Genomic DNA, 17,433 nt, shown 5'->3' with positions numbered 1-17,433 from the left:
TTTAGGCTACCCCATTCTAGAGATCATTCATAAATTAATGTTAGACAACTCAAGCTCAATGAAGATCATCATATCATTATAAGAATTTCATTAAAAGCTGATTACAGCATACTCTCTTCGTAATGATAGTACTATGTTAGAGAAGATACTCGATGCAAATGCTAAAATGTACTCCTCATTTTCATTCATTTAAGGAACCATCTCATCTTTACTCATATTATTTCAACCAATCCATCTTATACTCTCTTGATTCTATTTTTGGAAAAGCTTTACATGTGAATGCTGCAACGAATAATCTCACACATTTGTCTATAGCTACAATTATATTTGAATTGGATGTTTCTATCCCTCTTGAAAATGAAGGATTGATTGGTTCTTCTTCTAGTAGTTAATGGTAGAAGGTTGAATTTAAAAGACAACTACTTTAAATGTTTCAAGGCTCATCTGGAATTAAAGAAACCAAATAAGTAAAAAAAAAATTATGGGAAACACACAAATGATCTAATTTAACCATTTAAACTGATAATTGTTGTTTCTCCTTCAAATTAAGTATGCACTCAAAATATGATACCAACTTTCAACCATTCAATGGCATCAAAACCTTCTAAGCATGCCCCTATTAACTCCTAGGGGAACGATCACCTCAAAACCAAAAAGTTTGAACATTTATCGTGAGCCTCTTCATATGGTTTCCCCTCATTCTACTTTAACAAAGTCAATAATCATATTTCAATGCAAGCTTTTGATTTTGATGGGAGTCTATAAAGTATTGATGCTCTGGTGGATATGAGATTCAAATCATGTTTGCCAAGAAAAAAAGAAATGAGCAAAATAATAGTAAATTAAACTACTGACCCATTTTATCTCATACTACTACCCATTTTTATCTCATATTTTGCGTAAATACAGAAAATATCTATACAAAAGTACTATTCTTTGCTTAACTACAAAATCTTTTAAGAAAATAATGAAAAGCTAGAAGCCAGGAACTAAATAATAGTTATAAATTAAACTATTCAAATCTCATTTGAATAGGGTGTGGTAGAGAGCCTTACCCTTCTACTAACCTTAGGTTAAGGTGCTTTAACTTCAACGAAGACATGAGATTTCTTCATCTTCGGCCTCGACACATGGAGGAGCGGAAGATCAAAGTGGGGGAAATGAAGTATCTAGCTTCGATGAAGGAGTATGTGTGAGATCGAAGAGCAATAAACGAAGTCTTTGACTTACGCGGAGGTGGAGATGTGAGGGGTCAATAAGAGAGAACTCGTTCGACTATGCTATGTAGATGCAAGTTACACGAAATATGAAGAGGGTGATGCTATAAATAATTAGGGCAACTCCCCTAAGAAATATGGACTTGAGTACCAAACTGTGCACTCAAGTGCCAAACCCGTGTCATCAATATGTCATATTTGTGTTCCACCATGTCTGATAAGTGTTGAAGTTCAATTTCATAGTAAAAAATATTCCAAAATAATTGTTGGCATGTCAGACATATGTTAAGGCGCTTCAGAGCATGTCCGTGACCGACACATGCCAATACAAACATAGAAGTCATTTGAAACTATTCGTGATTTATAGTCAAACTTCAAGCAAGGCATTGCTAATGAGCATTTTTGTTTTTTCCCTTTCAAATAAAAGAATTTTGCATCCTTACCTCATGCTATTAATAACTTTATTTTTTACTATTTTACTTTGCCCTAGCAATTCTTCATAATTGGTTCTTGTTGTACTCAAATTATTTACTGGTTATTAAATTTTGCTACAAGAAAAAAACATACAGGTACCGTAGATTATATGCAAGGTACGGTTAGGCTTTTATGTGGCCATCTAGTTTTTTTTTTTTTTTTTTGCCTTGAAAGTTATGCGGTCACTAGTTGGAGGTGATGTAGAGTTAAAGGAAGGATCTTTCACAGGCAAATGACAGTTTGTAGCTTTTAGAAATGTGGGGAGAATTGTGGTTTCTTGGGGTGGCTAGAAGCAAAGTTTAATGATGGTAGGTAATTGTGACGAGAAATGGAGGATTTAGGGATTTTGTTAGTCAGTTGTGAAGTTGAAAAAGGTTTGTTACGGGACTTTAGAAGCGAGATCAAGTGTGGGAGAAGGGTTTAGAGCTAAATATGATAGGTGAGTAGTGAGATTGACGAATGAGGCTATGAGGGTGAGGGGGTTTTAGTGGGTCAATTTAAGAGTGGATATTGGGCACTTGTATAATAAACTGTGGTCTTTGAAGGGGAAAATCAAGAGGTAGTAATTAGGGTTTCCTTAGCATGGTGGGAGAGAAGACGGATGACATTGGATTGAATAGTAAATACATGATAAATAGTGAAATTGTCAATAATGAAATTCACAGAAAGAAGTCACCAAGTCAACAACTTCAATTACATACGAAAAAACACCTCTCAATATTTCATTCACTATCAATTTTAAGGCTACGTGATACTTGTTTTATGAATTTTGTAAAGCAATCAATTTTTTTAAAGATTAATGACTACACGAAGCATATAAAGTTTAAATGATAATAACAGTAATATAACTTTTAGATACTTTGTTTTAATTTTAATCAAGATAAGGCTTGTGTTTATCGAACACACTTTTTCTATTTAAGAAATCTCAAAAAAAATTAGGTTATGACAGATTCACACAAAGATTAGGTCTTTTTGGTAGATGTAATAACTTAGATAAAAGTAAATTTATAAAGAGTTATTAAATAGGATGTAATTATTAATTTTTTTAATGAACTATCAAATAAGAAAATTTAATACTTTGAACAGCAATAATAACTTTTTTTGAAGAAGAAATAAATCTGGATAGCAAAATAACACAAATTCTTTCGATCTTCAAAAATTAAATCTTGTCCCAAAATGTTGCTATTTTTATCGAGAACAATGTGTGCATTCAAGTTCCTTGACCTTGCTTCTTTAAAGCCCTTGGCTCGAATACCAGTATGATGTAAGGTCTATGGGAACTTTATAATGAAAGCAACAACTTAATTGATGTGCCCTTAGGATGATGATAGAAGAGTTATTTGAAAGGTGGTGAAATAGATATTCTGAATTTAGACAATTTTTGCTGCAAAAACTTTTAGGTTATGAAAAGCCAAGTTTCCATTGGAGAAAATTTGAGAGGAACTCCATATCAAAGATTTGAAATGCTAGTAAACTAATTGCAATGTTCTTATGAATTTTAGATTAATAGTAGAGAGTTATGATAATTAATCTAATAGCTCACGACAGAAAGCTATCTCTCTATATTAAGATTTTGGCATAGTATCTTAGTGTTAATAGATAGTTGAGGCATTGGAAAGTTTTGAGGCATGTGGAGGAATATTTCGGAGAGTTTTGAAGAGGTATGATATGTTTTAAGGTTGAAGGAATCTAGACTTGAATCTAAGTGGAGGAGATAAAAATTATATTTGGAAATAAGAAAGAATAAGGAGGAGAAAAAATGATTGAGGATTCATTAAAGCCTAGGAAATCAGCCACAAAATTTCACTGAATAGAGGAGCAACCTCCAAGCTTTTCCAAACAAAATTTGCACAAGCAAAAATAAATTTTAATCAATGAATCAAAAAGTATAAAACAAGATTCTAATTATATTTTTCGCAAACGTAGACAACTTCGAAAAGCATTAGGAGCCAATAAAATATTATTAAATAGATTAATGACTTGTTTTAATACAAAGAAAAAACATAAGCAAAATAAAATAAAAGCTAAAGCTTTCAAATACATGAAATTTTGGATTAGCCAAACAAAACAAGGAGAATGATCCAAAAATCAAGCATTTTATGAAAACACTTATCTCCTTGACTAATATGACCAATGTATCCATCAAGAGATCTTAAACTACGCCTTTTTAATTATTCTCTCATGATTTTAAAAGAATTATGAACCATCCATGAGGGGAGAGTTGTGCATGATAAATGGCCAAAATCATGATACAGAGCCTTGATTTGTGAACTTGTCATCAACTTTTGTCTCAATGCAAGATCACTTTGCCATTGATGTGAAGTTCTTGTGCCAAATGTAAACTTCAAACAAATAGGTGAAATCTCGACTCGTTCTTCTCTTATATTTTTTATCTATCCCAACTCATCAACTTTTCTATCTTCTATATTATCTTTTGCCTTTGCTTGATTTTATTTCAGTTTGGGACAGGTGATTATTAATTGTCAATTCCTCCACAAACAATAATCTTCATTAAGAAACAATTTCTATTATCTAAAAGGAATAGAAGATTCAAATATGTCAATTCCTGCACTTCTTTGATTAAGATTTCTTCAAACGTTCATTTTCTTAATTCCTAATTGTTTCCATTTGCATCTATAGTAGATTGTTATAGGTTATCTTATAGCTGTTTTCATAACACATGCACAATATATCTCTAGATTACATCTTAACAAAAAAAAAACATCTTAAAAAAAAAAAAAAAAACCCCTAGAAATTTACCTTCATATTTCCTTTCTTTGATGTGTATGCTATGTAATCTTTAGGTTCATAGTAGCATTTCATATCAGATCAAGACACCATCCTGGACCACCAATCTTCCTCTTAGCCATATCATCTAGTAAATCATATCATAGGCATCCCTCATGCTAAAATACAAACAGAAACACCTTAACCAAAGGCTACCAAGCACATGGAGTACACATATTGGAAAATTGCTTAGTGGAAGGGAACCAAAGGTATGCCTTAACTGAACAATTAAGTAGTATATATATATATATATATATAGTACTTGGCATTAAATACATGTCAAAATAGTTACTTTTACTTTCCAAAATAACAAACATTTAGCTCTTTCACGAACAAAATTGTTAAAGAAATCATGACCAGAATAATGAATTTGCACAAGAAAATAGCAGACTCCAATAAGAACTATCGTGATTTCAGCTTGCTATAAAAGAAATAAAAGAACTGCACACACTTATCAAAAAAGTTTTCCTTTTTCCTCTAAATTTTCATCAAATGGAAGACGAGCAGAGCTTCAAAAACGCCCAGGCATGCCCCGGCAATCACATCAAGCACAAAATGTCTGCCAAGCAACACGCGGGAAACCGAGGTAGCAGCCGACCAAACGCAAGCAAACATGAGAAAAAGGTCCGTGGGTTCACCTCCAAAGTAGCCGTGGACCAAATGGTGGGAGTCGAGGTCAGCTCGGAAGCGATCAGCGCACATAATGAGAAAGGCGGAAATGAAGAAGACCCTAGATGAGTGACCGCTAGGGAACGACCAGTGGTCAACGGCGAAGGTGAGATTCATACCCTTGTTGTAGACGGGGCGAGGACGGCGAACAAGGTGCTTGATGAGTCCGACAAGGAGAAGATCGAGGAGGGAACCGAGGATGAGGGCGAGAAGGATAGGAGAGCGGGAAGAAAAGGAGAAGAGGGAGATCGGGATTGGGAACCAGAAACGGCCATCGCCGGAGATCTCTAGGGCTTTGAGGAGCCAACGGGGTATGGGTAGGCAGGCTGAGTGAACCCAGAGGGAAAAGGCTATGTCGAGATCAATTAGGCGGTGGAGAAGAAAGGGAGCTGGTTTTGCTGTGGCCGACGTCGCAGCCTCGGTGACGGAGGCCGCTACTGTTTGGGCAGCCATTATTGTCCGGCAGTATCTCAAGTCAGCCCCCTTCCTCCTTTGAACCGTTGAAATTCTATTGAAAATGGATTTTTTTTTTAAATAATTTATACATTGCATATTAAACATTTATTGGATTTAGAATAGGGGTGTTAATATTTGTCATGTCCCAAAATCTGACTTAGACCTGACCACGAATATTTCAGGTTTGGGTTAATCCATTTAAATACGGGTCGGATTCGAGTTCGGCAAGTTGACCCGTTTCAAAAATCAAGTCGGGCTCAGGTTGACCCAAAAAAACTGAAAGTACCCAGTTTGACTTGTCTGGAAAACCCTACCCTTCCATCTCACAACTCCCGCAAGCAGCAAGTCTCACCTCTCCAGACATATGGACCTTCAGCCTCCAGTCACGTTGTCGTCTGTTCGCAGTCGCTTACACCTCCTATAGCTCCAACCAGCCCAACCCACCTCAAGACGTCACCTTCTACATGAGCCATCAGATACACCGACTCCAATCACGCTGCCCCTAATCTTATATCGTCAATCACGCTGCCCCTAATCTTATATCGTCAATCACGCCACCTCCTGCAATAGCCATCATATCTACGACCGAACTTTAGTAAGGATAAATCGTTGTCTCCTACGCCCGTTTCATGTTAGTGTGTCTGATCAGATCAACCCGATAACTCGCACAGGTCGGGCCCATGTTGTATTTCCTAACCCGTTTGTAAAAACAGGTAGGGTTAGGTCAACCCATTTAAATCCGGGTCGAACCCGGCCGACCCGCGGATTCATTTTGACACCCCTAATTTAGAAGAACTCAAAAAATTATCATTTATATATTTAATACATAAATTTATTATTTACATAAAATAACATAACATAATCTTCACTCCCATCACAAAAAAATAGTGATGTTAGTAAATGAGTTTAGACTGTCATCCCTCTCCATCGTCGGGATTGAGCTTCCACTGCTACGAATGTATTGAGATAAATATATCTTAAAGTTTATTTTGGATGTAAATGCCCTTACAACTACAGAATATATACGACTCATAATTGTAAGTTCTCAAAGTCACACGAATATTTGAAATTTTTTAATAAGGCCTGAACCGCATACTGTTCTAAAATAGGAGAAATTATTGCGGGCGGTCACCGGACCGTCCGGGGGTCAATCAAGACTTGTTACATCACCCGATACACAGTGGTACACAATAACACCACACAGTGAATTGCTGAAGTGGCGCACATTCTGATTGGCCTCCGGACGGCATCTGATAACTGCACCGAATAATGAGTTTCAAATTCTCCTATAGAGATAAACTTAGATCGAAATCAAATAATATGATTCATATTTTCTTTCTATTTTCTGCATTACTTCGTAAAACATTGATCTTGATCTTCAGTATAGTTTTAATTTAAGTATTTTAGTTCTTTCATTTGAACCGAAACAATCTATCATAAAGCCCTTCAATTATTTAGATTTTATTTGGACGACTTTCTTATTACTTTGCATTTCAAATTGAAAAAAATAATTCTATTTAACTACAACTTTCAAGATATTTCTATGCTGGGAGCTGCTTTTCATAGCAGCTTTCAAAAAATAAAATTTTCCCATAATAATTTTACAATCATCTTTATCAAAATCTGGGTCTGCTTTCTTGATCATAATCAATCATTAATATGGATGACAAAGGCTTTCAAAAAAGATCTATGGACTTCGTAAATCGAATGAGCCTATCAATTCCATCAAAATCATTAGCTCGAATACAACTTATTAGAAAGTGAATCAAACGGGCTCGAAATTATGTCGAATGTATACTAATGATCAAATATATTTTCAATACAAAAACTTAAACCTCAAGCGGTTTTAACACCATCAAACTTCTTTTATCTGGCAATTTAACTATAAATTTTATTACATTGATTCTTTCATATGCCCGTCTCTTGTTTCAAACCATGTCTTGTTGAAAGAAGCTCGGCCTAGAAATCGGACCAAGATGGAAACCTATGCTTCATTTAAGACGGCTTTCTTACTGCTCAAAGCAACTTTTAGTACAAAAATTTTATCTTTTGTAATAGAAATCAGCTTTAAGAAGCGGTAAAAAAATCATCTCAAACAAAATCCTAAATTGCTAGACATTGAAGGATGGTGTTACATCATTATCATCACCATTGAAATTTACAACAATCCTTATAAAAAAAAAATTGGTTGGAATCATGTAGAGGATTATCTCCTCTTCCTTTTATAATGATATGGACAAAATTAGGTATGCTTCTCAATAAACTCCAATGCAAAAGATAACAACGTCTTCCTCCTAATATATTCTATATTAAAAGGTTACATCAGTGGGAAGTGCTGCAGGAAATTTTTCTTTTTTTCTTTTGTATTCATGACTTGAAAATCAGGCACAATTTTTATGTTTTGTTTGGGACGAATTTCTTATTATTTTTTAAATTAATTTTTAGTATAAAATTTTTTAGTTCAAAAGATTTGTATACTAAAAATTTGATTTAGAAAATAATAAAAAAAAATTATTATAAACGAAATTTTATTCAACTTCAATGTCAAAGATAAGGAGATCTATGTCTTCTTTCTTCTTAATATTTAAGGTCACACCTATATGTATTTGTAATTGAGTGAGAGAGAGTGTGTGAGAGAGAGAGAGTCTTGTCATGAGAAAATGACTCAAAGGAATATAGAAACTATTTGCCCAATCCTTTTCATGCAAATATCAAGAGTGCAAACTGAGTCAAGTCAACCTGGAGTCAGACCAAACTCTAGCTCAAAAGGCGAGCTCGAGCTCGGCTCATACCACTGAAAACGGCTCATGGAGATGCTCGATTCCATGGTTCGAGCTCAGATTTTTCGACCGTGACCCACCCCGCGACTCCGCCTTTCGTGTCTGAACCCACCCCATGATTTTGTCATCCAAGTATGTGCTCGAGCAAGCCTTCCCCATCATTCCGCCGTCCGAGCCCTCGTCGCCATCTCGGATTGCATAGTTCCGCCTGATTCTGCACTTAAGTTGCTCGACAAGTAATCGAGTCAAGCATTTTGAGAATCGAACTAAAGCTCGATAATCCAACGAGCTCGAAATCATGCTTGAGCTCGAGCTTGAAACTCGATAAGCTCAACTCATGAGCTTGTTAATGAGTCGAGCTCGGCTAAACTCAGTTGCAATTATTTTTATAATTCAATTTGCCATTTTTTTCTTGTGTGTGAAAGCTCAATTAACCTTCATATTGATTAGAAATGCCAATTTGAGTTGATGGGTTGTATTATGATAAGACCAAAATAAATCTAATTTGATTAAGCATGATCTGAATCCGACCATTTTATCATATGGGTCAAAATAGTTGACACAAATCTGACTCAAAGTATATATTAATTGAATCTAACATAAACCACTTAGAATTTTACTAATTCACAACATTATTGTAGATTGGGTTTAATATTAAAAAAGAAATGCATATACATTACAAATAAACACTATATCCATAGATTTCTATAAATAATATATATCAATAGGTTCATAAAATGTTGCCCCAAAGAAACAAATTATACGCATGTCGTATAAAAGCAATTCAAAATAGATCAAATTAATTTAATCATAGAGCATCACGTTACTACAATTTTGTATCTGAACTACACAAAAGCAATCCAAAGAGTTTTTTATGTTATAATTGTGATATAAATTTGATTCCAATTTAGTCTCTTGACTATATAAAATTAATCTCGATTTTGTTCCAAATGAACTATTTTGGATCAATTTTGTATAACTGAAGGACCAGATCATAGTAACAAGATACTTTGGAATTAAATTGATCGTATATGAATTATCAAAAGACTTTTTAAATTTATCCCTTTTAAATTATGGCTTAGGCTTCGGTTGAGATGGCTTTCTTACTGCTTATTAAAGCAGATTTTTAGTACGAAAGTTAAAATTTTTATACCAAAAATTTACTTTAAGAAGCAATAAAAATGTCATCTCAAACAAAACCTTAACTTTCTTTCTATTTTTACAGCTTTTGTAATACTTGTAAGCTAGCCCCAAATATAGCAATGATGACATAAATATTAAGAGAAGGAAATCTGTGGTCACTTGATTATAACAAACCTACTCAAATGGAACAATTATTTGGTTCGTCCTGGGTTCCGCTCCGGGTCAAGTCGTCGGGCCGCGCGGTAAAGAGTAAGAACACGTGGCGATATGTTATTGGCGGCCGAACGTACCTCTACGTCAGGTCAGAGGACGTAATAATTGTTCACTCAAATGAGATCTGTCCCAAAACAAATCCCACTAGCTATTGTCCTCCACTTCAAAGGCCAGTCCTACCTCTTTGACTAATTAATTACATAAGGAAATTTATTTTCTTAATTAAATGATAATCATAACATGTAATTAGGTTTAGAGGCCCCATAAATATGAAATGATTAAAATAACCAAATCTTATTGTAAGCTATGAGAATCACAGAGAGTTGGCAGCATGCACTGTCAAAAGATAGCTTTAAGCCATTTTACAGACTTCTAGCTCGTCAGATACCTGTGTGGCCAATGTCAATAACGTTGTACGAGCAAATTAACAATATGAAATACTTAGATTTTATTTGGGACGACTTTCTTTCAGCTTCTTAAAGCAGTTTATAAGTACAAAAAATAAAATTGCACTATACAAACCACTCTTTATACAATTGGTCTTTTAGCATTTTGAACTGCTTTGATCAGCCACAAAGATGATCTATGTTGATAAAGTTACATCATACTATACAATTCAACAACATATTATGCATGATTGGATTAGGTCAAAATAAATCATTGAGATAGTCATACTTGATACGTCATCACAAAATAATCTTGGTTGGGCACGAATCTCGAGGCAAAATCAATGCGGACACTTCAAAAATTAATTCCGGGAGCATATGAACTCCGATTTCAGCAATCTTACAGTCAAACCGAGCGTCTCGGAAATACAAACCCAACGACACCAAGATCAATCCAATCCGAGCCCAAATGAGTCCGAATCATGGGTTCAAAGCGTTGTTGGAAGATTCAAACCGCAATTTGAGTTACCAAACGGTCTTCGATTTTGACGAGCTTATACTCGAATCGAACGGCTCGACGAGACGAATCCAACGAGATCAAGATCATCGAATTCCGACATCATTAAGGCCTTCAAATGTCCAACGAACGGTACATGATCAAAGGATTCGATATCGGCCGTCCATTCAAACCACTCCCTGTTTGCCCTTGATCTCACGCCTATTTACGGGCTATGCCACTCCAGAAAAACTATAAATAGAGCCCTCATTCTACACCAAGGGGACTCAAGGGAAGAGAGAGAAGAGGAAGAGAAAGAGAAGGAGAAAGGGGAAAAGGAGATTCCTCACCTCCTCGACCACCGCCGCCGGAGCTCTTCCTGCCGCCTGAAGACGCCGGAACTCTGCCGGATTTTCAGGAAGCACCAGGAATTCGCAGAATTTTGTAAACTTCTTGGAAGAAACAAATTTTACTTGGATTATCCCAACTTGTGGGACGAAATCCGCCATTTGTAACCTACAAAAACACTAGTGGAACTTTGCAACTGGGCGAGGCCCCGTGGTTTTTTCCCTTTTTGGGTTTTCCACGTAAAAACCTTTGGTGTTCACTTCTCTTTTCTGTTTGTGTGCGGAATACTCGTGCAACGCTAAGACGAATATTTATAAACTCTACCGCCGCGTATATTCTAGCACGCAACAATACTTAACATTAATGAACATATTGTATGATCATGATCGTCCTATTTAATGTATCGTAACTATAAGCTTTATAAATAGTTCTTACATTATGGTCAGTTCACTCACACATTTAACATTTTAAGAGTATCTTTAAAACTTCTAAGAGAGAATCTATGGAGAGTAATAGATCACGAGGCACTAATTTGTCCTATATTCCATAGCACAATCCTTACTCCAGAATGCTTGCCGACTCAACTGCATACTAGAAGTAACATTCGATCTCCATTATCGGTTCAAAACTACTACTACAAAAACACATTTCCTATAATATCTATGATCAATTTGTAGGCACTACATTATAATTTTTTGATATCCCTAGTTAGTCCTTATCACTATGAACTACTTTTTGAGTTATCAATGTCAATTGAATTTCCATGTACTCATTATTGTGTAGGAGGTAAGTTGTATTGACCAATCAAGGATTGCACAAAATCCTTCATATATTCAATATTAGTGTTTTCACATATACCATAACCTCAGATCCTACTTACAATTGGGCCACAACAAACCAAATCCTTAGAAACTCATCACTTCCACGTCATAAAATGCTTGTTAGTGAACTTGTGTAAATTGCGCGTAATGAAACCTTGAGTTTGTGGTGTGGGCATAGGTGGTAGTTTCAAAATACTACCCAAAGTAAAACCACCTAACTAATAGAATTGTTGACCTCATTTCTGAATGAGGTCAATCTCCTCTCTCCTACATCCTTTTCAGCTCTTATGTCTTCCTACCTTAATGTAAAAAGTTCCCTTGGTATTCATCTTAAGCAGACACCAAATGACTTAGCATCAACTAGTCTCCACGTCATAAAATGCTTGTTAGTGAACTTGTGAGAATTACGTGTAATAAAATAATAAGTTTACAGGTTTGAGGTGTGAACATTGGTGCTGGTTTCAAACCACCAAAAAATCCATCTACTCTCTTTTCTTTTGATTTGTTACTTTCCTTCATTATACTTGTACTTCTTATGTACTTATGCTCAATGAATAAAGTGATTGTTGATGATCTCATATCTTACATAAATCCTTAGTTTATTTGTAACTTGTAATAACATTATGATGGATATAGCCAAATAATCTTATTAGTTTTTATCTTTAAAATTATCTTATTAATTGGTTTTTTTTTAATTTTTAATCGGTTAAGAAAATTATAATTCAAAAATATTTTCTTATCCCTTGGTTTTAAATTTTTTTTATTGCTTTTGCTAAGCACACACCAATTTAACTGTCCTCTTAGCTAGGTGTTGCTATTCCCTTCAATATTAAATTTTAAAATAATATAAAATATTTTATTCATATAATTAATTTAAAAAATGAATTTTAAAATCATTTAAAGACCCAAACTTCTAATTCTATGATGCAAAATATTTTACTATAACAATTAAAAATATATTTGATCATTAACTTTCTTTATTATTTTAATTTCAGACATCATTTTTATTGTTTTTAAGACTTTATTTGGGACAACTTTTTTACTATTTTTTAAAGTAGCATTCTTGTGCAAAAACTTTTTTAACTAAACTTTTTTATTAGAAAGCTGCTTTGAAAAATAGTAAAAAAGTTATCCTAAACGAAATCTACAATACTTTTTAGTACAAAAATTTTTTAAACTAAAATTTTGTACTAAAAAATAACTTAAAAAATAATAAGCTGAAACATGTCCCAAACGAAACCTATAACCAAAGTGCTAAAAATAAACATAATTATGAATTTGTTAGCAAACTTAAGCTTCGTTTGGGACGGATTTCTTATTGCTTCTTAAAATAATTTTTTAATAAAAAAAATTAATTTTTTGTGCTAAAAAAAATATTTTAAAAAGAAATAAAAAAACCGTCTCAAATGAAGCCTTAGGTTCATTCCACTCAATTAACAAATACTACTTAAATAAAAGGGACAGCTAAATCCATCATAAAACATTTCTAATTAGCATAGGCCCTATCTCCTATGAAGTCACATTGGTCAATTCAAACCTTAAAAGTAATGCAATATAATATGTGCCTCAAATCAACCATAGATCGACCAACCTAAATAACTTTTATTCTATAATTTAATAATTAAGTCCATAATCATTACAGATTATTGGGCATAATGCAAAAGTAAGTCAATTTTTTCCACTAATTACCATCATAATCCTCCTCTCCATTCCATACATGTTAGCTAATGATTGCTAATGAACCTCTTAAAAGTCCAAAACACTTCACAATTTTTTGTGTGCTCACAACCTGCAAAAGCAAAGATGGCTGAGCAATTATTACGTCAGGTCACATGACACGTTCAAAGACCAATAATTACGCGTCACGTCACCTGGAGCTCGTTACCGAGCACTCGGTATTGCTCGGTATACGTTCGGATTTCCGATTTTTTGTCCGGACGTAATAATTATTCAAGATGGCTAGGCATCATAATTAACCCTCTCCCTCCAAATCCAAGAACCAAGGCATGGAGGATTATTGAATTAATGATTTTATAAGTTATTTTTTTTAGAAGAATAAATATTTTAACTATATTACCCATCTTTAATAAATGCAACTGCTTGAATTTTTTTTTTTCTATTTCACTCATTAGCTAGATTCTCCATTTCACAATCCTATTTTGCTTGATATTGAAAAAGAGGCGGATTTCGTCCCTTTAGTCACAATAATTTGATTTTAATTACTGGTCCAAATCTAACAACCAAGGCATTAGTTTTAAGTTATTTTGATGGGTTAAAATAAATACAAGTGATTTTTATCATTTTATTTTTTTCTTAAAGTAAAATGAATGTTGAGTAAAAGGCCAAATACGGTGGTTCCCATTGGAAGGCAGTGGTGAGCTAGCAACAGAGGGAGCAGCGACCGGTGGTTGCTAGCACCAATCGATGGTGGTTAGCAGTGGCCAGGGATGGTCGTTGCTGGCCGATGGAGGTTGCAACTTGTGGTGGTGGTAGCCGATTACAATGATAAAAAATTTAAGACATATTTGAAAATAGTCCAAATTTATCAAATTCCAAATACTTTAAAATTTATACTAAATAGTACATTCCAAAAGCATCAAAATTTTACTCTATATTTTTCTTACTTGAAATTAAACATCAATATTTTCAAAACCTCTATATTTAAAATGCTTCTAACCAATTTCGCTTCAAACCAAACAACCCCATTTTCAAAAAATAATCCAATACTTTATCCAATGAGATGCATAGTAAACCTTGGTTATGCTATTTAATATAATAAAATTATTTTTTTTTCCAAAACTTAGATTTTTTTACAAATATATTTAACATTTTAAATATAAAAATATAACTGACATTAACTTAATCACAAGATTATCCCATACTCTACTTTATCCAAAGAGATGAATAATAAGCCTTAGTTACACTATTTAATATTAAAAACAAATTTCTTGCCAAAAATTAAATTTTTTGCAAATATATTTAACCTAATATTTTAAATAGAAAAAAGATTTATATTAGAATAAAATATCAAATTATTTCATATGCTTACTATAAAGTAAACCTTATGAATGAAAATAAAATAAAATAAAATAATAAATTATATGAACTTAAGGATAATATAACATAATAAGAGTAAAACAAATAAACTGCCAAACACTAATCAATAAATTTGGTTTGTTAACCAAACACAATATTATATATAGTTAAACATAAGTAAACAATAGAAGGGGGATTTGAATGAGTGTGTGTATATATATATATATATATATAATACATAAAATTAATGTTTATTGTTAAAATATTTTATTATTTCAATCTTTATCATCAAAAAATTATCTTGATTGGCACTAGTCTCGAGGCAAAATAAAGTTCGAAACCTTCTAAATTAAATATGGGATCATTTAAACTCCGTTTTCAACAAACTTATAGTCGAACTGAATATCTCGAAAAGACAAACCCAACTACATCAAATTCGATTCAATCCGAGCCCAAATAAGTCCAAATCAAAGACCCGAACTACATTTGGAATGCTCAAACCATAAATTGAATGACCAAACTATTTCCAAACGTGACATGCTTATAGTCGAATCGAGAGGCTCGATCAGACAAATCTAACGAGCCTAAGATCTCTAAATTTTGGTATCTTCAGGACATTTAAATACCCAGCAAATAATCAATAATCAAATCGAAAAGTAACTATATGTTTTTACTGTTCACAGAGACAAAACCAAAGGGTGCTTGTGTCTGAACTAAGTACGTAACAATCCATATGAATCGAGGCTCCAAGTAGATTAAAAAAAGGTTCGATTTTGTAGTAGTTCGAATGAATTTTGAATATTTTTATTGAGTAATTTAGGAATATAAGAGTTTATCCCTCATCAGAGAATTTTATTAATAAATGAATTTTTACTCCTGAAAATAAATAATATAAATATTTCTTCATTCATTTGTATAATGTGGCGTCTAGAGCAAAATTTGTCAAAAATAGATGGATAAAAAAATTAAATAAGTAAATACTTAATCATAGCACTATATAATAACATAATGTTAAAGAAAATTTATTGTTTTTAATAGATAAATGTCTTGAAATGTATGTGATTATTTCATATAATCAATAGTTACAAATTATAAAAATAATAATAGTAAATTATAAATAATATATTACTAAATTTAGAATATTGAAAGATTATACTAATAATTTTAAAATATGGATGCTTAGTAAATTTATTATTTGATAATTTATATTTATTAAAAAAATCACCTTTATTTTGGTTATTTTGTAGTTGGGCCGACCTCTAAGTGCTACATATAAATTCGCATCAGGAGAAAGTTTACTTTATTAACAAAATCTGAAGGGCAGATTTAGGACTCTTCCCTCTTTGCCCTTTCTCTCTCTCTCTCTCTCTCTCTCTCTCTCTCTCTCTCAGCATCAATGGCGACGGGCTGGCTGAAGTCGCTGCACTGCAAATCCAATGCCGTGGAAGACGTTTACCTCCCTAAGCGCATGGCACCGGCGAAGATTCTCCACGCACCGGCCTTTTCCTGCCGTAGCTCCTCCCAGGCTCTTCGCGACGCCCTCTTTCTCATCTCCCATAAACTCCCTCCTCCACCTAACAATCCCCCATCCCCTACTTCCTCTTCCTCCCCCGCCAAAACCTCCCAACGGAATCGATCCCAAACCCTATCTAAAACCCTTAATCCGAAACCCAAATCCCGACCGAAGCCAAAAGCCAAGCAATCTACCGTTACATCTTCGCCGCCGGCTACCCTACCCCTTCCAACTCTCGACAATCTCCCGCAAAGCCACTCTTCCCGTCGCGTGGTTGAGATAATATTCCGCTCGAGTTGGTCCTCCCTCGGCGCACCATTCCCCGGTGAGATCGAGATGCTCTTCCGTGTCCACAATCCACCCCTTGCCGTCGCCCGCTTTGAGGAGTGCCGAGCCGCCGTCCGCTCCCGCGCCGACGACCCTCGTTGCGCCGCCGACGGTAACGAGATGATGCGATTCCATTCCTCCTTCGCAGCCGGAGGCGAGATCTACGACGCCGGCGTTGCCCGATGTGCGGTGGGCAAACTGGAGGGCGTTCGTACCTTCGCTGGTAGCGGCGCGGCCCATGAGAATTCAGGCCGAGGAACGGGCCGTCGGGCCATGCTCGTTTGTCGGGTTATTGCAGGTCGGGTCAGAGATCCATTCGGCCCAAATTCGGAGGCTGACTCGGTCTGCCTTGGTAAATCGGAGCTCCTGGTCATCGACCCGCGGGCTGTGCTCCCCTGTTTCCTCATCATCTACAAAGTATGAGGGTTTTCTTAATGCTCTTATTAGCATGTAATTAATAAGATATTATTATTAGGTAAGTGTAGTTCAAGCTTTTAAGAACTAAAATAATTATTATTTTTTGTTTTATTTTTATTTCTTGACAATTCTTCATTAATATATCAATTATTAATACATAATAAATAATGCAGAGTAAAAATGAGATAAATCTTCACCCAATTTAGTCAATTTTGTAATATTATTTTTATTCTTGAAATGTCACCTTAATCAAGTATTTGAAGATTAGTTTAAAACTATCTGATCCTATTTGAAGAACAAAACAATCTCTAAATTTTCCGGTCGTCTGAACGAGGTAAAATTTTCAAGAT

The 17,433-nt window shown here is 34.4% G+C and overlaps 2 protein-coding genes across 2 annotated transcripts; one reads left to right on the top strand and one right to left on the bottom strand.

Moving 5' to 3' along the window:
* Positions 1-4,794: 4,794 nt before the first annotated feature.
* Positions 4,795-5,661, bottom strand: LOC110113176 (probable lipid phosphate phosphatase beta). The gene has a single exon (XM_020845631.2). It carries the CDS (start codon positions 5,598-5,600, stop codon positions 4,956-4,958), a length of 645 nt encoding a protein of 214 aa, XP_020701290.1. The 5' UTR covers positions 5,601-5,661; the 3' UTR covers positions 4,795-4,955.
* A 10,509-nt stretch (positions 5,662-16,170) lies between these two features.
* LOC110113174 lies at positions 16,171-17,200 on the top strand. The gene has a single exon (XM_020845628.2). The coding sequence runs from the start codon at positions 16,223-16,225 to the stop codon at positions 17,087-17,089; it is 867 nt and encodes a 288-aa protein (XP_020701287.1). The 5' UTR covers positions 16,171-16,222; the 3' UTR covers positions 17,090-17,200.
* The last annotated feature ends 233 nt before the right edge of the window (positions 17,201-17,433 follow it).

This window comes from Dendrobium catenatum, unplaced genomic scaffold (genome assembly GCF_001605985.2).
Source record: "Dendrobium catenatum unplaced genomic scaffold, ASM160598v2 fragScaff_scaffold_706, whole genome shotgun sequence".
Taxonomy (NCBI): Eukaryota; Viridiplantae; Streptophyta; class Magnoliopsida; order Asparagales; family Orchidaceae; genus Dendrobium; species Dendrobium catenatum.
Note: the sequence above shows the minus strand (reverse complement) of the source record. Positions and strands in the feature narration are given on the sequence as shown.

Bases quoted from the DNA above. Each gene is read 5' to 3' on its own strand.
- LOC110113176 (XM_020845631.2), bottom strand. From the start codon at position 5,600: ATGGCTGCCCAAACAGTAGCGGCCTCCGTCACCGAGGCTGCGACGTCG.
- LOC110113174 (XM_020845628.2), top strand. From the start codon at position 16,223: ATGGCGACGGGCTGGCTGAAGTCGCTGCACTGCAAATCCAATGCCGTG.